Source organism: Elgaria multicarinata, chromosome 2, assembly GCF_023053635.1.
Source record: "Elgaria multicarinata webbii isolate HBS135686 ecotype San Diego chromosome 2, rElgMul1.1.pri, whole genome shotgun sequence".
NCBI lineage: Eukaryota > Metazoa > Chordata > Lepidosauria > Squamata > Anguidae > Elgaria > Elgaria multicarinata.
This window is the reverse complement of record NC_086172.1, coordinates 145,586,281-145,610,790: the sequence shown is the minus strand read 5'-3', so window position 1 is coordinate 145,610,790 and position 24,510 is coordinate 145,586,281. Positions and strand designations below refer to the sequence as shown.

General features: G+C 41.2%; 2 protein-coding genes across 2 annotated transcripts in view; one reads left to right on the top strand and one right to left on the bottom strand.

Moving 5' to 3' along the window:
* Positions 1–24,510, top strand: part of ALDH6A1 (aldehyde dehydrogenase 6 family member A1) — a 287,758-nt gene that overhangs the window by 241,750 nt on the left and 21,498 nt on the right. The window lies entirely within an intron of this gene.
* The window catches only part of LIN52 (lin-52 DREAM MuvB core complex component), a 56,138-nt gene that overhangs the window by 31,265 nt on the left and 363 nt on the right, over positions 1–24,510 (bottom strand). The window contains exons 2-5 of the mRNA XM_063117850.1: positions 23,859–23,933; positions 21,709–21,746; positions 20,682–20,748; positions 18,374–18,457 (exon numbers count right to left, since the gene is read on the bottom strand). Of these exons, the coding sequence (XP_062973920.1) occupies positions 18,374–18,457; positions 20,682–20,748; positions 21,709–21,746; positions 23,859–23,933 (264 nt within the window). The remainder of the gene's footprint in view (positions 1–18,373; positions 18,458–20,681; positions 20,749–21,708; positions 21,747–23,858; positions 23,934–24,510) is intronic.

Genomic DNA, 24,510 nt, shown 5'->3' with positions numbered 1-24,510 from the left:
TTTGTGCTTTCCTCTCATGCTCATGAAGATGCTCTCTCTCTCCCAGAGTGCAGGACACGGAATAACGGGCTCAAGTTAAAGGAAGCCAGATTCCGGCTGGACATCAGGAAAAACTTCCTGTTAGACCACTCGAAGAACCACAGTTACAGGTAAGCAACCTGTCCTTCTTCTTCGTGGTCTCTGTGCATCACACACATGGGCGATTAGCAAGCTTTTACTCACCGGAGGAGGGTTGGTGTCCTTAGGTGAAGACAGATGACAACATGGCTCTGCCAAAGGAGCAGTCGGACCTTGACCTGACGTCCAATTTGTAGTGAGATACAAACGTCATCGGTCTGGCCCATGTTGCTACCTTGCATATTTCTGGGATCGTGACACCACGATGAAAAGCAGAGGATGTGGAGACAGCTCTAGTAGAGCGCCCTCTGACTGAAGTCAGGGGGATCTAACTTTTGCAACTGGTAAGCTAGGATGATACATTGCACCAGCCACGAAGAGAGTCTCTGAGTTGATACTGGTAAGCCTTTCTTGTTTTGTCCATGACATACAAATAGGCGTTGTGACTGGCGGAAAGAGGCAGTGCGATCCTTGTAAAAGGCTAAGGCCCTTTTGACATCTAACAAGTGCAAGGTTCTTTCCAACGCAGATGAAGGTGCTGGGAAAAAAGTTGGTAAAATAATGTCTTGGTTGACATGAAAACTGGAAACAACATTAGGAAGGAATTGAGCATCAGGACGAAGTACTTTATCAAGATGGAATATGAGGTAAGGTTCATCTATCCTTAACGCACATAGTTCGCTGGCACGTCTTGCTGACGTGATTGCCACCAAGAAAACCACCTTCAAAGTCAGGAGGCGCAGGTCAGTAGTTGCCAAAGGTTCAAATGGCTTATTTGAAAGTGCATGTAGGACCACTGATAGGCTTCAAGAAGGTGAAAATGTTCTTACTGGTGGATTTAGATTTAACAAACCTTTTAAGAAACGTTTAACCGTAGGATGGGAGAAAACAGTAAGACCGTCCACACGGTCATGAAACATGGATATAGATGCCAAGTACACCTTTAAAGATGAAACTTTTAAACCCCTGTCAACCAACATTAATAAAAATGACAGGATGTGATTAATAGAGCAGCTTGAGGGTAAGAACCCATGTTCAGAGGCAAAAGTGGTAAATGCAGACCATTTTCTGTTATAGTTCTGCATTGTTGACAGTTTTAGTGCTGCATCCAAGACCTCTTGGATCTTAGCTGCCAGACCTCTATCCTCTACTGCGGGATCAGCCTTCACGCTGTCATGTGAAGGGTGTCGAGGTCTGGATGATATAGCCGGCCGTAACCCTGGGATAGAAGGTCTCGTCTCATTGGTAGACGTAGGAAGTGACCCTGTGACCTGTTGAGAAGGGTTACAAACCAGTTCTGTCTGGGCCACCAGGGGGTTAGGATTATGCAGTTCGCATTGTCGTGAATAATCTTGGTGAGGATTCTCGTTATTAGAGGGAATGGGGGAAATAGGTATAAGAGGTGACTGTTCCACCTGTGGAGGAATGCATCTCCTAATGATTTTCCTCCTATTCCTGCTGTGCTGCAGAATTGGTGACACACCGTGTTGCTCTTTGTCGCAAACAGATCTATGTGTGGCTGTCCCCAAAGGTGAAACAGTTCCCTGATGACCTGAGGGTGAATGCACCATTCGTGGACTATCGACGAGTGCCTGCTGAGATTGTCTGCCAGCATGTTGGAGAGACCGGCTATGTGAACTGCAGTCAGGAACAGTCGACGTCGAATGCACCATTCCCATATGTTTATGGTGAGTTTTGCTAGGGATAAAGACTTTGTGCCTCCTTGTTTGTTGATGTAAAAGACAACTGTTGTGTTGTCTGATGTCACTTGAATGTGGTGGTTGTATATCACGGCTTCGAATGCTTTGAGGGCCTTTTGGACTGCTAGGAGCTCGAGGTAGTTGATGTGCGACCTTCTCTCTTTCGCAGACCAAGTGCCCTGTACACTTAGGGAGTCGAGATGGGCTCCCCATCCTGTCGTTGAAGCATCTGTTGTGATCGACTTTGTTGGCATTGATGGTTGGAAAGATACGCCTTTCAGTAGATTGTGCTGGCTTGTCCACCATTTTAGGGATTTGGTTACCGTCGGTGGTAAGGAAAGAACAGTGCGCTTGGCGTTCTGTAATGGGTTGAATACTCTGGTGAACCAGAGTTGCAAGCGTCACATTTTGAGTTTTGCGAACGGTACGACCATGGTGGTTGAAGCCATCAGCCCCAGGAGTCTTTGAATTGTATATGCGGTAGTGGTTTTTTGTTTGGAGAGGTTGTTTGCTAGTTTCTGGATAGTAATGGCTCTTTCGATTGGTAAGAATGCTTTGGTGGTGTGCGAATCCAAGATTGCACCTATAAATTTTATGGTTTTGGTAGGTGTGAGGGTAGACTTTTCAATATTTATTAATAGGCCTAACTCCATCATCAGGTCCCAAAAATATGCTATGTGTTGCTGGAGGAGATGTTGTGAGTCCGCTACTAGAAGCCAATCATCTATGTAAGGGTGGATTTGAATTCCCTGATTTCTTAGGTGAGCACAAACTACAGCGATGCACTTTGTGAACACTCTGGGAGCTGTTGATAAACCGAAAGGTAGGACTCGGAATTGAAAAGCCGTCTGGTTTATGGCAAAGCGTAGGTATCGCTGGCTGTCCCGGTGGATGGCTATATGAAAATAAGCGTCCTTGAGGTCGATGGAAGCAAACCACGATTTTTCTGTGAGTAGTGGTAGGATCATCGGAAGTGAGACCATACGAAACTTTTTTGGTGTTATGAAAGTGTTCACGTTGCGTAGGTCTAAAATGGGTCTGATGCCTCCATCGGCTTTCAGGACAGTGAAGTATCGAGAATAAAATCCCTTCGTTACTTGATGTTTTGGTACTGATGTTATTGCTCCCTTCTCTAAGAGTGAGCGAACCTCCTGCAGGAGAGGTGGCGATGGTGTAGTTGATCTCAGGACTCCCAAGGGTGGGAAGGAATCGAATTCTACCTTGTAGCCGTTCTCTGTGATGGAAAGTACCCATTTGTCCGTAGTTATTCGATTCCAAGCCCTCCTCGAGGTCGAGAGACAGTCGCTGAAGGGAGTGGTTGTGGTATGTAATCGGGTTTACGACGCTGGAATCTGGTTTTTTGAGGGTGGAAATTGTTTCTTTCCCTGCTGAGGTTGGAATTGTTGTCTGTAAGCCTGTTTTTCAGGTTGGTATCTTGTGGTAGCAAATCCAGGTTGCCTGTACCATCTTTTAGGCTTAAAGTGCTGTTGTTGATATTGGGGTGGACCTATCCCCATTTTGCACGCTGTTATTCTTGCTTTTTGAACATTATCCATGGCCTTATCGGTTGTGGCATTGAACAAACCTGTGCCATCAAAAGGAAGGCTTTCAATACGTGACCTGGCCTCTTGAGACAAACCAGCGGATCTGAGCCAGGCATGTCTTCTCAGGGCAACTGCCCCGACCATGGTTTTTGCACCACAATCGGCTTGGTGCTTAGCTGTGGCTATTTGTTGTCTCGCCATCCTGGTGGCTTCAGCATGGAAAACTCTTGCTAGTTCTCTGATCATCTCATAGATTATCACACAGAGACATCATTTTTTCCCATAGGAACAACTGGTACCGGGACATTGTAGCCTGGTAGTTAGATACCTTAAGGCTTAGTGCTGCAGTAGAGTAAAATCTTCGCCCCATTAAATCGAGGCGTCTACCCTCCCTGTCTACAGGTGCTGTATGCACTCTTTGAGATCGACCCTGTGCAGACTCTACGATAATCGAGTTCGGTTGAGGATGTGTAAAAAGAAACTCCACGTCTTTATCCAGGACTTTGTACATGTTATCTAGCCTCTTAGATGACGGTTGTAATGTTGCCGGGTCCTTCCAGGATTCTTTGACTGCCCTGGTTAAAGTTGGTAGGAAGGGTATAGCAATTGGTGTTGCTGCCTCAGTATATATTGCCTCGAAAACGGGATCAACTAACTTTTCCAACGTTTGTTGAGTTTCTATGCCCAGTGCTTGCGCCATCCTCTGAATGAGGTCTGAAAAATGGGCAAGTCCCTCAGACGGGGAGACTGAACCTTGTGCCTCCACCACGGAATCTGGCGATGGTATTGATGGAGTAGGTGAAATACCAGAGGCTGAATCTGAGCAATAGTCATCGAGTTCCTCAGGTGAGGAAGCTATTTGCACGGTTTGGATATCACCGGTTTGCTCTACTACAGAAAATGTAGTTTGTAAACCTCGATCTGTAGGTTCGACTAACGTCACTGGAGCGGGTAGCATTTCGGTAGCTTGTCCTGGTGCCGATATCGTAGCGGAAGGTGGTTGTCGACGTCGAGGGGTTGATAGTCGACTTTCTTGTCGATATCGATCATACTCCTCATGCCAGTCCCTATAATGACAGGTCGGTTTTGGTGGGAGAGAGTAGTCTGATTGCCTATCATATTCCCTTACAGGAGATCTGGATCGGTATCGTCTGGTGTAGAAGTAACGTTCATCCTCCCGATATCGATCATTGAGTGAACGGGCTGAGTCCGGTGAGCATCAATATTGTGGTCGACAGTCAAGCGGTGTGGGCGATCTTCAATATTCGTGTCGAGGTTGGATATTGGCAGGTAAGTTTCGTTGAGGTGAGCCTCTAATTGACCCCCTTGTAGGATATCCTGGTTCTCTACTTTGATGCGATACGCGGTCTCTAATTTCGCCCTCCGATAGCGATGGCGTCGGCATTGGAGCGGTCGCCGATATCGAAGAAGGTACGGCGATCGAAGCCACCTCCATTATCGAAGGAGGAGTAGGGGCAGCCGCCGATGGTGCGGTCGATGTCAATGCCCGATTTTTACGGTGATCGTGGCCTTTGGCCGATTTGGCCCTCTTTTGTTTCACGATCTCCGCTGACTTCAGAGTACGTGCCTTTTTTGTTAGTTTTGCTATTGAGGCAGTCAGGGTGGCGTTGCAGGGGTTTCCTGGCGGGGTCTGTCGGTCTGAATCCTTGGTGGCTCGACAGAAGCTGGACGCGCTACTGGCTGTTGCTGAGAAGTCATTGCAGGTTTATCAACCGATGCAAGCGCCCTTTCCCACAGCTCTGCCCGCAATTTGTCTGCTCTATGCCGCCTTGTAAGCTTTGAAAAGGCTTGGCAATGGGTACAGGAATCCACTTTGTGGCCTTCCCCCAAGCAGATAACACAAAGGTTGTGGCCGTCTGATGGAGGTAGTTTCGTACCACAGCGGGTACACTTTTTAAATGGGGCCTTGGGGCCCATGAGGTCCAGAATATAATTGAAAAAAAGGCGTGAATGAGATAAAGTGAATAATAATAATAATTAAAAAAAATAATTTTTTTAGGAGAAAAAGATAAGAGAACAGGAGGAAAAGAGAATATATGAGGAAAAGTTGGAAGAAAAAACAAGGTAAGTCTTAGCTATAGTGTTTTTTTGAAGAGCGTTGTTCCCGACGAGGCTGTCTGCAAGACAATCGAAGAAGAACTGGGGATTCTGGGCGGGAACCCTCCTGCACATGCGCAGTGGAGGGTGAGGGTTTCCCGCCCAAAATGCCTTTTAGCTATAGAAAATTCCCGAAGCGGGGCTTCGCGCAGGCGCCAAGCCCATATGTGTGATGCACAGAGACCACGAAGAAGAACAGAACAAGCACAGTTTGAAGCTGGAGAAGTTTAATACACTGAGTTATAGGCCTGCCCCCTCCCCTCTGCTGTGGGGCAGTTCCATCTAAGGTGGATGGAGTGGACAGACCCCTCCCTCAGGGGGCTATAGGGGTGGACCATCGCAGGGACATGCCTACAGGTGCTAGAAGGCATGCCTTCACTGAGGTGGGGAGGGCAAAGTGTGACGGTGTATTTATTTATTTTATTGCATTTCTATACCACCCAATATCCAAAGCTGTGTAAGTCTGCTTGAAGGCTTCTCTGTATCAACCCAAAGGCAATTCCAACCTATGCGAAGTTGGGTCCGTTGGCTAGCTTTTCTATGAAAGTATTATACACTTTTTAGATAACATTGAGGGGCATGTAAAAGGCTGGGTAACAATATATAAATAAATATAAACAAACAATTTATAAACAAAAATATTTCATAATCCGAAGTTGTTCAATTTTTCAGAAAACACACACAAAAACAATTCTTGGAAAGAACAGTTTCCTTTTCCGGATTTTTTCCCAAGCTTTTAAATCTTTAGAACCTAGCACGTCAGGCTTGATGACTCTTTCTTTACCACAGCCTAAGGCAAACAAGTCAGATGTTTGCTTATAAATAAAACAAGTGCTTCCTTCATTTTCAGAATATGGAGATTAATACCCAATATTTAAATAATCACTTTTTCTTCTAATCATAATGCCTCCATCACTACCTGTTAAGATATACTACAGCTATCAAATAACATGACCTGAAGTAGAAATAGTAAAGACTGAACATTTAGCATATTTAAAGGAAAACATGTAGGAATGATCAAGAAAAGTATTGGCTGGGATCCATTCACACACCATGTGTGAGTGGAATGTGTGTCAGTGTAGAGATATTAGGGTATATTTTCTTATGTTGGCTGCCCCTCGCACCTCATGGGGATTTCCAAAATGGTGCCCTGTGACCTTGGTGGGGTGAGTTGAAAAGCCCCTACATGCAAACAGGACACTGCCTGTTTGAATCTGGGCACTATGTACCTGCGTCCAATGTCATGATTTCAGTGTGAGCAAACACTACACAAATATCCCATGAGTTTCTCAAACTGGGTTTGCAAAACCCAAGCAATGTACATTGATGGTGCTATATAAATAAATAATAATAATAATAAATGTGCTTATCTCTAGCCTCTAGTTAAGGTCAAGTGGGTGCATGTATATTTATCAGTCTGATAGCTATTTAAACGCAAGATGTGGGACAGCACTTATTATACATTGAGGACCATACTCCTGTTATTCCAGAAGATGCCATGCACATATCAATGATAGGCCTCAAACTTAGCATCCAAGTTTACATCCACCATCACAAACAAAAGGAAGTAAGCTGTCAAACAGTCCATTATACCCAACACAGCCAGAAGGAGCTTTATTTTAAGTTTTCATTCTCCACACTCTGAATCTGTTTGGCAGGCAAATATTTCAGGAGTGCTGGACCTGGCTCTCATTCTGGGTATTTGACAATTGCACAAGACATTCTACAGAAACATCGTGAATAATCTTCAAGTGTCAGAAATCTATTTTGCTGCACCAAACATCTAATCATCTATATACAAGAAGACAAGCCACAAACTCTTAGATAAGTCTGTCAAAAACATCCAACTATCACTATCAGGTAAAATAACTTGTAGTAGTAATAGTAAACACTCAATGCTTAGCACATTTAAGGGAATTTTAAAGAATTCCCTGTGCTTTCCATCGATACCTCTTTCAATGGCAACAACAAAACAAGATTCAGTAACATTCTCACAAGAAACAGTCTAGAAGTTAAAGACAATGTTTATTATAGCAATGCAAGCAATTTGTACATATGTATAACATCAAATTGTTACTCAACCACACCGCATTTTAGCAAGAGAGCTTCGGCTATTGGGCGGTATAGAAATGCAATAAATAACTAAAGAAGCAGCTTTGTGCCTGCTTCCCTTTCCTTTCAAACATATAACATATAATCCAGTCACACATTAGCTAGAGGTAAGAAAAAGAAGGAAGAGGTAAGAGTGACCAATATCTAGGCTCAATTTCCATCCCAATAATTGCAACCTAATCTCTTGGCAAGTTAATGCAAACCAAAGTGTGAACACTACGCTGCCACTAGTAGCAAAGTGTGTTCTTCCCCAAGAGAGGCCTGTAAAACAGGACAGTCACTGACAGCAGTACAATTACTGACACAGATACAGACTTTATGGACATGTTTATCTCTGCTGTAAATCCACACTCTCTCTCCACTCCGATTCACAAGTCATAAAGAAATTGCAGATAATGAAAAAGTTGGTGAAATTTACAGCATGTCGGAAACCTCAGACAGCCAGAAGAAATTAAAGAGCTGACTGGGGATAAATCACACAGGTACAATTAAAACTTCCCATACCTCCTTCACTTCTAAAACTGGCATACAATCCAATAGAGATGATAAAAAGTTGAGGTCATGATCCCCGGGCTGCAGATAGTTAAGAACATTACATGCCTAAATTAGCCAATTCAAGGGTGAATCCTAATTTGAAACTGGTATTTAGATGGTTCATTCTTGCAGCAAAAATACACATAAAGCAATCCCGTGTGAGCAGCAAAGAGGAAGTTGAATGTCTTGTTCCTCAACAGTGAACAGTATCTACCACCATAACTAGTGTGAAGCACCAGAAGTACAGAGTTCTATTTGTTAAATAAGAGGGCATTTATTATTGATGAAAATGCATAGAAGCAAATAGCACATTAGAACATAAATTATGTCAGTATGTTTTAACACTATGTGAAATCTGGATTCTGAAGCCAGAAAAATAAATCCAGCTTAAAAAATCATTTAAATTTAGCCAATTTGATTTTTAATCCATTCCTCGCCACATAAAGCAGTGAGGATTCTCACTGTTATGGATATGAGTAGAAAGCTTCTGCCCATAGGTGAAGAGTATTCAAGTGTAAAATTCAGCGTGTGACATACTTAGAAGCAGGCTCAATCATTTTCCAATAGTGGATTCTAATATTTTAAAATCACACACATATGCCCTTCATACTTGATGAGAAGCACATAAATTTTGTGCATATTGGGAAATGTAAGAGAAGAATTGGTCCCGAATGGGTGATTTTCCACTCAAAACAAGACAGTAATGGTGTCCACCAGCTGGACTAGAAATAACAACGCCTACATTTTGTATAGATGGAAGTGCTAAATGGTTTCCTCTTTGAAGTTCCCAACACATGCATGGATTGTTATCTGCCCAGAAACTAGACTCATGCCTATTAGTTATTTATCTAATCATTAGATGCTGATAGATATCAGCCAGCATACACTTATATATATAAGAATAGGACTGAATAGTACATAATGGATTTCTCAAGACAATTTATGCTGGTTCTAGGAAAACAGATTAACAAAGTATTCTTTTCTTATCAGGCCTTCCTAACTCGGCCTCAGGAACCTTTAATTTTTTATTTAAGAAGCAGTCTGATCACAAGGACTTGGTTCCAAGTAAAGGATAGGGCAGTAACAGTGTCAACCAGATCCCTACCACAAACCAGCAAATATTTTCCGAAACTGCAAAGACATCTGAACACTTTGAAAAAACTGGTCTGACATTTCTTCAAAGGGAGGCCGTTTCACAGGATAGGTGCCACCATTGAGAAGGTCCTGAAGCTTGTGTTCATCTACCATACTTTAGATGACACTGCATCCAACATAGGGCTTACCTGGGTGATCTTAAAGCATATCAGGGGCGGGGGGAGGAGAGACATACTAACCCAATAACTTTTTCTACATGAAAAAGGTATTTAAAAAAAACAATAGAGCTGCTAGCATTTGCAAAGAATACAAATTTGGTTATGTCTAGTACAACATCCAGTTATGGGAAGTTTCTTTATTTGTGTCTCCCCCCCACCCCATTTCTATACCGCCCAATAGCCAAAGCTCTCTGGACAGTTTACAATAATTCATGGGCAGTTTGCAACAATTCTTACAGGGAGGAATAATCACATGCCAAAACCGTATATTCTGTCTTTTATTCTCTTCAAGGTTTTGACTGTCAAATTATTTTTGGATTTCTACAGCTATAAATTAAGGCTAAATATGTATACTGACTGTCCTTCTAGCATCCCTCTGTTCTTATCTCCTCACCCCAACAACAACCCATTGCACTGATCTTAAGCATTTGGAAATTTCTCCAAAATAAATTGTGATCCTAATGTATCGATTGTAATGTCTCCAAGCCAATAAAGCCTCTGCCTCCTCTCATGCATTTTAAAGGAGAAAGCTCCAATGCACACCCACTAACACACCCTTTGAAACTGATACATGACTCAAACATTTTGTACTCATATCTTGTATCATAAAATAGGAAGCAGTCACTCTAATCTGAAGATAGATAATTTCACCCATCTTTATTCCAACAGAAACTAGCATCTAGGCATCAAGTAACACAATATAGAATCAAGTCCCTGTGTATTTCTGGTGATCTCTAACTTGGCATATTGGCACCCAAAAATTATTGCTCTGCATGCATGACAAAAGCAATTCGTCATAAAAGCAATTATAAAGCCACAGGGTGAACTTCCAAGCTTCCTCTTTATAATGCAACCCACTCGCCCTGAACCTAATAATGACTGAACAAAATATTGTTATTATTCTTGGAGCCTGGGCATCAAGAACCAGCATGTTCTACAGGTATGTAGTACACAAGTCCAGATCATCTATGTTGTACCACTGGATAACAAGACCTTGAATTCTGAGGCAATTTCACATATTTTATTAAAGTTGTAATCTTATATACATGTGTGTTTAGACAGAAAAAAAGCCCTACAACTCCCAGCATTTCTCAGCCAGCCATGCTTTTCCTGACTATTTCTGTCCATGTCAGGAAATGAAAAATTATAGAGTATACTAAATTAATTCAAAAGTAAAATAATAAGAATAAAAAAGAAAACCTGTATGTGAATGCAATCAAATAATCACTGTAAATATTTTAGCTAAAGCAAACCTGACTATATTTAACAACAGATGGCATCTTTGTATTTAATAAGCCAATTCTCTGAGGTGAAACTGACTCTTTCTGAACAGTTGCTCTGCACATCACAACTGTTAGATTATTTAAACTCCAGGTTGGGTTGCATTTTATGGCATACTGCACAAGAAGCAATTATCATACAAGGATATTTCTAATCAATACTGAAGTGCATCTTCATTGTGCAACACAATCAAACTCTTAGAAATAAATGTCAAATTGAACCATTTTATTTGCCATTAATTCCTCAAATTGGATGAAATAGGTGAAGCAGAACACTGGACGTTTTAGTTCTAAAGCACTTTAGCTTGAAAGAACTACAACTCATCTCCCTTCAGTCTGAGCACTGGCGTCTGAACACAAATACTGATACATGGAAAATTAAGTGGAAGTGCAAATAACATCCATAGGATGAGTGGCCTATACACTAAAAGTGGAACTAAATTACACCTAATACTGCATATTACAAGTATCTTCCATAGATAGCACCAAATCTCATGAAATCGGGGTGGTGAGGGTGGTACAGAATTCCAACATCCACCCGTAAGATTAGCTACACATAGAATAAGTGGAAAGTGTTTGACCCCAGCTTTCTCCAGTAGATATAAAACTGGAAGTTAAACAATGACCTGGTTTGCATGAAATGACAGCCTACCATAGCTTAATTTACCCATGGGATCTGTTGTATCGTGCCAGGTACCATTTTTAGATGGTGCCCGCAGGGGCTTTTGTGTTGTCCTGAGCACTGGTTTTGCATGGCGCCCAGCTTTCCATGCTATGCAAGCCCAGTTAGACACCCTTCAAATAACCCATGGCTTCTTTTAACATTATTAAGTGTTGTATAACTCTCAAACATCCCCTGCTGCCTGGGTTTGCAGGACATGACACCACGTAAATGGTACCTGACACAACAGGTCATGATAGCCCCTACAGCTAATTCTAGCCATGGTGGGCTGTCATGCTGTGCAAACCAGGTCAAAGAGAAAGGACAAAGGCACCTGGTCCAAGAAGACAATTACCATTACATCTGTCACTAGAACTTTCAAACTACTGATATCCATGAAAATTAGCCCGGAGCGGGGGGGGACAACAACCTCAGTCTCTTGGCCTGGAATTTCTGCCAGCAATGAATCCATCAGAAGATCAAAACAAAACGGCACTGCCTTTAGACAGTTAATCATGGCTTGGATACAAAGTTTCTGTTGAACATGCAGTGTGCGCATATACAAATCCATCCATCTGTTGAACATGCAGTGTGAGCATGCATATATGTTCAAATCCATCCAAGAGCCATTCTGGAGGGCTCCCTGAAGTAAGTTTTTTGGGGTACGCAGTGTACTGCAGAACTGGGGGGAGGACAGACTGGGCAACACTTGCTTAAATGGAAGCACCTTCTTGTGTAGTGGGATCTTTGCAGACATCCAACCCCCATTTATACTGGAGTGGAGAAGACATAGTGGAAATTTCAGCTGTATTTCTTCAAGGTCTCATTTTTAAAAATTGACACCTGAAATTCATGAAGGCTGTATTAGAGGGACTCAGGGCCTATATGCATCCTATATTTATTCATGTACCAGACTGTAGCTTATCAAGAAATGGTCTTGATAAAGGTGAGGCAATGTTGAGGGCTACATTCCCCTGGGGTACTCTGTCGGGGGCTGGCAATGGGTGGGGCCAAAGCCAGCAGTGGTCAGGGTGTCAAAGCCAAAAGAGGCCAAAGCCACCCTGATTTTTCTCTCCCTCTTTTTGGCTCTCTTCCCTCCTGCTCAGTGGGCTGCCTGGAGAGAGACAGAACAATCTTGCCAGAGGTCTGAACTGTTTGCCATAGATTGCCCAGTTTTGAACTATACTTTGTTACTAGTTTTTGAGTGAGGAGGCTCTTCAAGTGTTTTAGAGACATCTTTCCTAGTCCTTCTTAAACAGGAGTGTGAAAGTGTCTCGGCAACCTCTTTCGCCCTCAGATCCTCCTATTCATACACTAGGCATGTATAGGATTGGAATGTAAGGCTATTTTCTTCAGCTTGCCATTAGGAGTCATACACAATGAGCAGGAACATTTTAAATGTCAGAGGGCAGTGAAGAAAATACACTGATCTGGTTTGTACAATTGCCTAAGCCGTGGTGAATTGTGGTACATGCTGGCAGCCACTGTGAATATTCAAGCTGGCTTACTGTGATGTTGAAAGCCGGCAAGGGTAGGTTGTTGCCGGGGTTAACAAACCACCCACAACCCATGGACTATTTTTGGCATAAGTGATTGGTTAACTACAGCAACAAACCACCCTCACCAGGTTTGGACATCGTGATATGCCACAGTAACCATTTGCATCAGCTTGAATATTTAAGCCAAGGTGGGCTGTAGCAATCATGTGAACCAATCCACTGACAGCTTTATAAAGGGAAGTATTAATAAATGGAACTCTAAATCCATAAGCTAAAATTCAAGTGAAACCTAGAACTACTTGAAAAATTAGCCCCTCAAATCTAATTTCAGGATAGAACAAAGAATTATAAGAAAGAAGTGTAATACCAAAATCTGCAAACTCCTAACAAAGGATGAAAAAATAATTTAATAATTCTCAATAGAGATTCTTCAAAGGAACACATGAAAAGTGCACTATTTAAAGGAAAATGAAAAACACTTCTGGACCAATTCACCCTAACTTATTTTAATTTACAACATGTAGGCAATACATCTTGTATCATTTTCCAAAAAGTTACACTGTATAAAAATAGAATGAGAACTGCCTAACAAGGGAGATCAATGGAGTATTTCATAAATCTAAAAATCTACCTATACACTTTCTAGTGTCTAGATAGTTCTAAACAGCCTTCTACTGCCATCTAGAGGCTCCTGAAAACTAGATCTTGTAATGATTCTATCAACTTTGAATATTTCATTATCTTACGCACAGGAAGATAGTATGTAATCTTGTATAAGCAACTTCATTTTCAAGTAATGTATCATAAGTTAATCTAGATCCATATTACCGTTTCCTTATGTCGTCATGGTTGCAATACATTAGTGAGTTGCATGGCAGAGATGGGAACACACACTTCCCACCCAAATGGATGAGACACATAACAGTTGTACACAGAAACATACTTCTTGCTGCAGCCAGTGCACACTGCATTGATTCTTCACAAGACTAACACTAAGCACCTTGAATTCAATGAGAAGTACTCCCACATGCATGTGCATAGCATTGCAGCCTAAAACAAGCTGCTACACAGTTTACAAGAAAGTGCAGTGATGCAGAATCAGATGCCTTTATGGAAAAACATTTCATAGCTACATAACCAGCTATGCCATCATTGTTAACCATGTCCATGTACACTTGCCTTATATTCTTTCAAAAATATGTATGGTATTGAACTGCTAGAAATGAAGATCACATTGGCAGACAGAAATAAGAAGTAACAATAATTCCCCCCATCCTAGACACCTTCTCAGTGCCAGAAAAGCGAAGCCAGAGGGCTCAAATGCCCCCTAAAAAAGATTTTCAAGGAGTAGAAATCAGATGATACCAAGATGACATCAGAGCTCCCACAGAGTATTGCAAGAAGAAGGATGGCACAGAAATCTTGCAGCTAGGTATAACATAAGAACTGCCATGCTGGATCAGACTGAGGGTCCATCTAGTCCAGCACTCTGTTCACACAGTGGCCAACCGGCAGCCGACAAGGGACCAACAATGTAGGATCATGGTGCAATAGCACTCTCCCACCCATGTTCCCCAGCAACTGGTGCACACAGGCTTATTGCCTCGAATACTGGAGATAGCACACAACCATCAGGGCTAGTAGCCATTGATAGCCTTCTCCTCCAGGAATTTATCCAACCCCCTTTTAAAGCCATCCAAATTGGTGGCCATCACTACATCTTGTGGTAGTGAATCCCATAATTTAATTATGTGCTGTGAGAAGAACTTCCTTTTATTTGTCCTGTATCTCCCACCAATCAGCTTCATGGGATGACCCCAGGTTCTAGTATTTTGGGAGAGGGGGAAAATGTCTCCCTATCCACATTCTCCACACCATGTATAATTTTGTACATGTCTATCATGTCTTCCCTTGGTCTCTTTTTTCCAAGCTAAACAATCCCAGTTGTTGTAACCTTTCCTCATAGAGGAGATGCTCCAGCCTCTTGATCATTGTAGTTGCCCTTTTCTGCACTTTTTCCAGCTCTATAATATATTTTTTTTCCAGTGTGATGACCAGAACTGTACACAGTATTCTAAGTGTGGTTGCACCACAGATTTGTATAAAGGCAGTATGATACTGGCAATTTTATTCTCAAATCCTTTTCTTATTATGTTTAACATGGAGTTTGCCTTCTTTACAGCGGCCGTACACTGGGTTGACATTTTCATCGAGCTGTCCACCACGACTCTCAGATCCCTTTCTTGTTTGGTCACCACCAGCTCAAATTCCATCAGGTTATACTTGAAGTTGGGGTTTTTTGCCCCAACGTGCATCATCTTACATTTGCTTACACTGATGCTAGTGTAAAGTTCTTGCTACCCAGCTTCATCCTATATTTGAATAGCAAATTCATTCTTTGAGTGTGGATTATGATGTAGCCAAAATGGCACCACCCTTGTACAAGAGGGATGCATCAGCAGGCTTGAAGGAACCCAAAGGTTTGCAGAAGTACAACAACAACAAAACTTTACGGGAAAATAACCCAAGCAACTCAATGAGGACCGAGTATGCTCAGTGGACACAGTATGCCAATTGATTGCTGGAGGGCAGAAAATGGAAAACGGAGGTGGGGATGGAATGGAGTATCCTGAAGGAGGGCATGGCTGACTCGAACACTGAGCAGGAACACCTCTAAATATAAGCACATGGTGTCGCAGGTCCTACTTTTAGAAGCCTATCTCAGCACAGGTCTCCTCAGCCTAGAAGAGGATAGCTTCATGGCTCTGCCTGGACAGTTCTTGAGGCCCAGCCCTGGCCTTCATGCCGGCTCCCAATGCCTGGCAAGTTCTTCCTGGCTCCATTGTAGCTAGCTCCTGCAGCTTCTCCTTCCAGCAATTGAGCCCATACTTGCCTGCATTTCCTGCCTAGTATCTCCTTTCCTTCAAACATCCCTGAACCAACTGGCCCAGACTTCACTCTACCCTTTTGCGAGCTTTTTATTTTTAAAAAAAATAAAGATCATTGAAGGCTATCTCCCCAATCCATTTTGCTAGGATGGACTATTGAACCAATGTCACTGGATGAGGGTTTGTAGAAGTACTCTGCAAAGGATGAAATTTGTTAGGCATTCTTTATCTAAACATATAAAAATTAATTGCTAGTTATCAATGAGCAGTTTTCCCTCAAGCCATTTCTTTAAGGTGTTAGGTGGCTTAGTTTTGGACATAGAGTGAGATATCCCTATTATATATTTTTTTAAAAAAAAGTTGGTATGAAAGCTATTCATGCCAGCGTCATTTTTTTTTTACTACATTCCTGTCCAGTGGCTCACTGTTAGGGAGAGTCAAGCAATGGGGCATAAGGTTGATGAACAGCAAAACCTATACAGCTCAATGCGAACCACAGACTGAATTTAAATAAGAGTATAGGAAGGGGACATTCTAGAAAGGTTTATAGTTTTATCTATGTTTCCCCTCCTCGATATGCCATACTCCTTTCCCCAAAATTGTCTTTTATCTGATCAGTGGTCTTCAAATTCTTCTACCTTATGGAAACCATTTCCACGTTGATTTGTTTGCTGCAAAACAGCTATACGCTGCAGAAGATTGTAAGGAATACTCTAGGTCACACGCTCCATTCTAACAGGGCTCCACCCAAGCCTGTTGGCCTAACTACTGCCTTGACTGTACTGAGATGTGCTGTTGAATGCTCCCTAAATTCCCTTACAACAACATATTGCAGGGGAAGATCAGAAGAGAAGAATTCATTTTATAAGAATGTACTCACCATAATTTATGCTCACATTCAGGAACCCCCAATAACCATACCAGTCCCCAGAACACAATTTCAAAAACCACTGACCTTGAATGTGAGCTGTAAGGAGGGCCTATCCCTTTTGTCTTATGTAAAGTTAGGGTGACCATATGGAAAGGAGGACAGGGCTCCTGTATCTTTACCAGTTGTATAGAAAAGGGAATTTCAGCAGGTGTCATTTGTATGCATGCAGCACTTGGTGAAATTCCCTTCTTCATCTCAACAGTTAGCGGCAGGAGCCCTGCCCTCTTTTGTATCTGGTCACTCTACAAAAGAGGGAAGAGCTGCTGTAACTTCAACTGTTATGAAGAGAGAATTTCACCAGGTGCTGCATGCATACAAATGACACCTGTTGATTTTCTATACAACTGTTAAAGATACAGGAGACCTGCCCTCTTTTCCATATGGTCACCCTAGTAAAGTAACAGTTGTGAGTGTTTTTTTAAGATCCTTACAAATAATCATAAGTAGATAGTGGTTTGGGAGAATTATTACGAGTGGCTGAGAATATTAAACCCCGCTAGCAATTCTAGCCTATGAGTTTTAGTTAAAACATTCAAGTACTCATATCTGAGAATTCAAGCCATATTTCTAACTGCAGCACCTTTCTCATAGCAGCATGAAAAGGCAAAAATAAGACATTCAATGAACTCTGTAAAGCAATTAGGATTTGCAGAGCCAATCACTAAAAAAAATCTTAAACAGCATTCAGAATGATCTCTGGAGTTCTGGAAGTTTTACTGACAGCTGAAGCAACAACTCTTTGCAGCATCAGTTGCCATGAGAGTTTATTACCCTCCATGAGTTATCACTTTGTAAGGGGCTACAAACTGGCCTAAATTACCCGAGAGACCATCAGGTCAAAATTCCTTGACCATTTTTTCTATCAAGAGTGGAAGGGATTTGCTTCACTGAAGATGAAGAATTACTTCCATTTATTTTTGGTATGATACACCATTGGTAGAGCACATGAAATGTTATGAACCAGGAGTGCAACACAGAATGTGTGGTCATTATTACTGCCTTATGGTAACTTAGCCATATACATGCTGGCACTGAACATATGCAGCAGCTAGACTGCCTATACGTTTCCAGTTGGAATTCAAGGTATTGGTAATGACATTTAAAGCCCTAAATGGCTTGGCCCTTCGATACTTGAGGAAGCACCTCTCCCTATTTATGCCTCCCCAAGACTTGAGATCTGTTGGAGGAGTCCTCCTCCGCATCCCACCAACGCAAGACATACACTATGGTAGGACATGGGATAGGGCTTTCTCTGCTGTGGCACCCTGGCTGTGGAATGCCCTCCCCTTGGAGGCCCAACTGGTGCCAGCACTGGTTTCATTCCGGCACCAAGTAAAGACATGGCTTTTTAACAAAGCCTTTGATGGTTGAATTCACCAAGCCTGCACATAATTTTAATTGTTTTAATTGGTTTTACTGTTTTTGAATTCTATACTCATTTTAGCATATTAATGGTTTGATTTGTTTTTAACTGTGTATATTTACTGTTTTATACTGTTTGTATGATTTTATCTGTACGCTGCCCTGAGATCCTTGTGATATAGGGAGGGAAACAAATGTTTTAATAAAAATAAATTTCATTAAACATATAAAGCTTTCCTGAAGAGGCCCTATTATAACATTAGCAATATTACAGCTTTTAAACAGAGTATGCTTTAGACCTATAAAGTACTTACATTCATCCAGTCCCAACTGATATGCCAGATTCTGTAGACCTCTCACCTTTTCCATCAGATTAGCTGTGGTGAGGCTGCCCAGCTCTAAAACAAATAGCGTGGTTTAAAAGTATTTGACTTTAAATACTTATCAATAATCCTTCATGCTGTATCTAGAATACCAACACTATTCTACTATTTGGATTGTCATTTCTTGTTATGTATTTTGTACACCACTGCCCAAATATATCTTCTAAGATCAGAACTCCTTGCTTTATATAAGATTGCTCAGGTCCAGTTAAATAGGTGTGAATTTATGAGCGCGCACACACACTTCTTTAGACTTAATTTATGTCACTAAACAATGTGAATTAAAAATTATATAGACAAAATTTGTCTTAGACCAATCAGTGGAGTTTAATACATATATTGAGTCTAATCATACCACTAATCTGATTTAAAGTAGTAGAGAAAAGTTCACTGCAGAAAAAGGGAAAACTTCACCTTGACATTTAAAATGGTAACACCTAGAAATACCATTGAAATGTGTACTTCCAAGTAGTATTTGGCCACTCCCATAATGGTCCTTTATAAGCAGACATTTAGGAAGCCGATGCCACATACAGAAATTCACTAGCAGTTTACAAAGCTGTAGGTTAGATACTACTATTTCAATGACACTTTCCAGCTGTCTTTGCCGAACACTTTGCACGATACGCACACTCTCCCCATCTCCAAGGACCAACTGCAGTGAACTACCCAACATCAATCTACATATTAAAATAATTTATTTAGGTGGAAATAATTGGAAAGACAAAACAAGAAATTATAGCCAGGGCCTAAGAAAATGTGCAGTTATTTCTACAAGTTGCATTTCTTGAACAGCCACCTCCTATGCAGCATGGCAAGATACTTTTCATAACCTACCTTTTTAAAGACATACCAATATTTTCACTTATCATGCCTCCCTCTCAATTTCCCTGATGCTGGCTATTGCAATCCATAAAGCTAAGACCTCAGAAGTTGAACAGTCAGTTTGAACTAGTCTGGCTTCCCAGGAATACAGTCACTCACTCGTCAGGAAGCGGCAAGTAGTATAGGACTTCGGAAGGCTGACTACTGGTATTGTTAGGTGATACGTAGTCCATGATCTCAAAAAATAGTAGTGCCAAAGTATAACATGACTAAAGAAGCTATTCTCAGAATCCTCTGGTCAACCTTGGTCTATGTTTGAGTGTTGCTGGACCAAACAGGAATACCAGCCAGCCTTGAAGGTTCACTGTCTCTCTGTTTGCTTTGTAGTTTCTGCTGGTTCCTTTTTTCAGGGATGAATAAAAGATAAGAATTCCTGATAGGTCCAACTCCCACTCAGCACAGATAAAATATTTTATGACCGCAGATAGACTTCGCTAAAGAACAAAGACATATATACATAACCTGCATCACTGGGAAACTAGAATATCAAGTCCACAGAGCCAAAAAAGTGAAGAGATTGGGTTTGCGGTAACTGATGTAACACTTCCAGTTACACTCAGACAAAACCCCTCCACCATGAAAACCACAATAGGAGAAAAGGAGGCACAAGTGTCAAATTCTGTACCTTACCTCTTTTAAGTTAAGAAGTGGTATGATCACAACATTTGTGTAAAAATCTAAAATAGCCTGCCCCAACCTGGCACCCTTCAGATGTTTCGGTCTACAACTCCCATCATTCATGATCATTGGCCATGCTGATTAGGCATCAGAGAATTGTAATAGAAAACATCTGGAGGGCAAAAGGTTGGGAAAGTCTGCTCTAAAAAGAAGAGACAATGAGCTGTGCACAGAGGCAGATTCATGAGTGGGCCCCTTAAAAGATCTACTTTTATTTTAGTACATTTCCCAAGGACAGACAGATTCTAATTTCCCAACAGCTTCAAAGAGCTTACATTAGAAATTCACTTTCTGTATTTAACATAATTTGCCCAGAGTTTGCTGGAAGCCTTGCGGTTCTGTGCAAGTTGCTCTTATTAACGCTAACATCAATTTGTGTGTGTGTGATGCATGCATCTCAAATTAAATCCATTCATCTCCAAGAGGCTAGTCCAAGAGTTTTATACTTAGAACAGTATCACAATCACAGACCATTTTAACTGTTAAGTCAGACTCCTCACTAGTAGGGAGAACATACCTGGTGTGCACATTTTCCAAAGGCAAGAAATCTTAGTAATCTTTTATATGAAGATAAAATCAAACATTTAACCACTGATATAGCTTTTAAACAAAAGACACAGGTCTTGCTAATTCCATTTAAGTGGAACTCTTTGTCAAGAACTGGCAAGTAACTCACCTTTTAACATATCAATATCATCATTTTCTAATTCAGCCATCCATTTGGGAGGAGAACTGGTGATGGGCTATTAAAAATAAATACACACAAAGAAAAACGGTGGTTACCTCTATCTTCTTTGATAAACAGAAAAGGTTTATAATAACTGAAGCTAACTGACAGAAAATGTAGAACTGCCATTTTTTAAAACTCAGATTAGATATAGGACAGCTACATTTTATTTATGTTCAAAACTGACAGAGCAGAATTATTGGACTGCTTTTTTTAAAAAAACACCAAGATGATTCTACTATTTTGTAATTTGTTTTCCCATGTTAAAAAACTAATTAGTTCCAGTTCAGAATATTTATATTTTCTTAAAATAGATTATTGAACAGCCATTTCACTACACTGAAGACTGCAAAGGATTGCACAGAGTGCAGTTTTAGTTTGAAATTGTGCAGAAAATTCTTTGTGCAATGGCAATAGCACGCGCACACACTTGCGCTGTAAGAAGGGTGGGAGGCAATTTCACCGTATTCCACCTTCTACCACCAGCCTCCTGAAAAGTTGTCCTGGAGGATTGCAGACATTCCAGAGCACCATGAGAGGCAGTAGGGAGCCACAAGGGGAAGAAGGAATTGGCAAAAAAAGTACCTCTCCTCACTCAGGTTTCAGTGGGGAGCTTGTGCTGGATCTTGGTGCTTTTGGAGAATGAAAGGATTCCTTCCATTCACGGAATGGCCAGTCTGGATGCAATCAACAGTGATTATCCAGAGATAATTAATATATGAACGAGTTTATGTAGAACTGCACTTAAATGTTTTGTTCAATGAGATCCCAAAAGATAGCAAAAGTAAACAAAGCATGATGAATTAAAGAAACTACATGTTTAGACAGAAAAATCTATACATGCTTAGACAGAAAAAAGTCCTACAACTCCCAGCATGCCCCAGTCAGCATGAATAAGTTCCACTGAAGTTAATGGGTTTACTTGTGAGCAGACATATATAGGATTGCACTGTAAATCCAAGTTGAAATTACTTACACTTTTAAAAGAAGCTGCAAATTCAGCAACACCTGGTACTGGAGACAAGGCAGACATAGTTACTGCAGTACTATCTTCTTACATTATTCTACAACTTAAAGGCAATTACAATTTCTGTCACTAATTTAATTAGTTAAACTGCTAGAGGCATTCACCATAAAGGATTATTCATTTATACCATGTATTACTTTACGCTCAGTTCTGCTACTATTCCAACTCCAATTTTAATTACTTTGCTTGTGTAACTTTTAAGCATGCTGCTCTGAATCTATTTGCCTTATTATTTCTCTCTGGCTGGTCACCAGAATGTACATTTTGTCCTCACTAATGTGCTATTTTTATCTGGTGTACTTACAGTGCAATCCTAGGCATTTCTACTCATAATGTTCAATAAGGCTTACTTCCAGTTATGTGTGCATAGGATTGCAGCTTTAGGAATAAACCCATTGAACTCAATGGGACTTCTGAGTTGATATGAATAGGACTGCATTGTTAATCTCTCTCAACATGTGACATTTTTATAATGCGCTATCCCATGACTGAACATGTCCAAGTCAACATGGGAGGGGCAGTTTCTGTGTTGTCATGGGACAGGGCATTATAAAAATTTCACTGTGAATAAACTCAATTACAAAGATACATCTGTCTACCCTAAGAGTTGTTGCAGTGATTGCTTTACCCGCAGTGTAAACCCAGTCTTTCAATTTGGGTTATACACAAATATACCAGTGAGCTAAAAAGGTGCATCAACTCTTGGTCTTGCCCTATCCATGGTGCATCTGAAGGACTGTGGCACATACATTTATGCATTGATAAAGTCACCTTTCACCTAGCCCCCAACTTCCAGTCAGAAATATTTTAAGATAGGTGCAAAACTCCTCAAAGAGGCAGAAGTGGGAATGAAGTATATTGATGATGGTAGTCCAATAGGTGCCTGCCACAGCCAACTTTTCCCTGGTTCAGTCTTAACTACGCTGAACACATGCCTTTTTTTTTTTCAGAGCTTGCCCTGGTACAGAAAAGTGTAAGTGCTTTTGGAGAGCAGAGATTGACCTATCAGACTACCTCAACTACATCATATTTAAAGGAAGGCAATGAGATCCTAGCCAACTAATTATTCCAATATGTCTAAGGGGTGAAAAAATATGAGAATCTCGGGGGAGGGGGGGCATCTCAGAACTAGACCAAATCAAGACTTTTCTTCTTTTCCAATGTATGTTTTTCATATCCCATCTTCATATTAGGTCCATATGGGGATAAAACATTTAGGTATCAGTGGAAAGGAGAGAAACACATAGAACAAGGAACCCATCTCCCCCACCCCCATTTCCTGTTTCACAAAGCAACATTGAAGAACATGCACACAAAACCAACCCCTTAATCCTGAGTACTTAATTTGGAATAGCTACAATAAGCTTTTGCATTCACAATTTGCTAATATGTATTAAAAGCCCCACTGTAGGGGGGATAATAATAATAATAATAATAATAATAATAATAATATATTTATTTATTTATTTCTTACCCGCCTCTCCCCTTGGATCGAGGCGGGGAACAACACTAGAACAGGAATCAATACATCTTAAAAATTCTTGATTTTACATTGATCTGGATAGGCCTGTAGGAAAAGGCTAGTCTTTAAAGCTGCCTTAAAATCACACAGAGAGTTAATTTTATGAATGTCCTCCGGCAGGCCATTCCACAATCTGGGGGCGACAGAAGAAAAGGTCCTCTGGGAAACTGATGTCAGCCTAGTTTTAGCTGACTGAAGTAAGTTCACCCCAAAGGACCCGAGTGTGCCTGATAGAAAACAGCACAGTAGCTAAAGCATGCTAGAGTTACCTAAATAACATTATACAATACTGACTGTGCTTGCTAAACAAAGGGATTTCAGCATGCTTGTTTGAGTGAATATACACATACATCTTGCAGCACTGTTCCAAGACCAATTTCAAAGAACACTGGGACCTCAAACACTCACATTCCTCTCAATAAAGGCTCCTTCCACACATCATATAGATGAAAAAACTGTGAGTACCCTACTTAGTAATCCTTCACAATAACAGTCAGAATCACCCTAGGTTGCAGAGTCAGAACACACAATGGTCACTCACAGAGCTTCTCATATTTCCCACTTGAGTACAACTTACACTGCTCTGGCCAGAGGTCTGGTGATGCCCGGTCCAACTTTTCAAAGCTCAGCAATGAGGCCTCCAGGTCTGTGCCTAGAACAACATTATACATCCAATCAACACAAGTCTCCTGATTATGAAGTGCTTTCTGCAGTGAGGTCCACCTGGTGCCATCACTGTCATCTTTCTGGTGCAAAGTTAATACTTTCCTCTGTTCTCAGGCAGTTGATGGGCTGTTTAATGCACCAGTCAAATTGTTTATGGTTGCACTAATGTTTTAGTTTTTTAGTTGTGCTAGCTGTTCTAAGTTTTGTACATTTAATTTTACTATAAGTCACTTTGAGCCTTTTTTATTTTGAAAAGGCATCTAATTTAAAATAATAATAGTAATATGCCAAGGATTATCATATAATCCTTCAGGGATTGCCAGTAGCTCTCCAGGTCATTTCCAGCACTGCTAGCCAAGATACCAGCTGTAGATGCCGGTGGGATTTTGTGCATGCAAAGCATGAGCGCTCTGCCACCGATCTGCGACCACTCTGTAGTCTGCCAGGAAAAGAACCCAAAGAGCCTGGAATCTTATTTCAAATCCTAACGGTCGTTTTGGGATCTGAGCAACACCGCGCAACTGCTCAACGAGCTTCCTTCGATCAAGCAGCCTTTCAGCCCG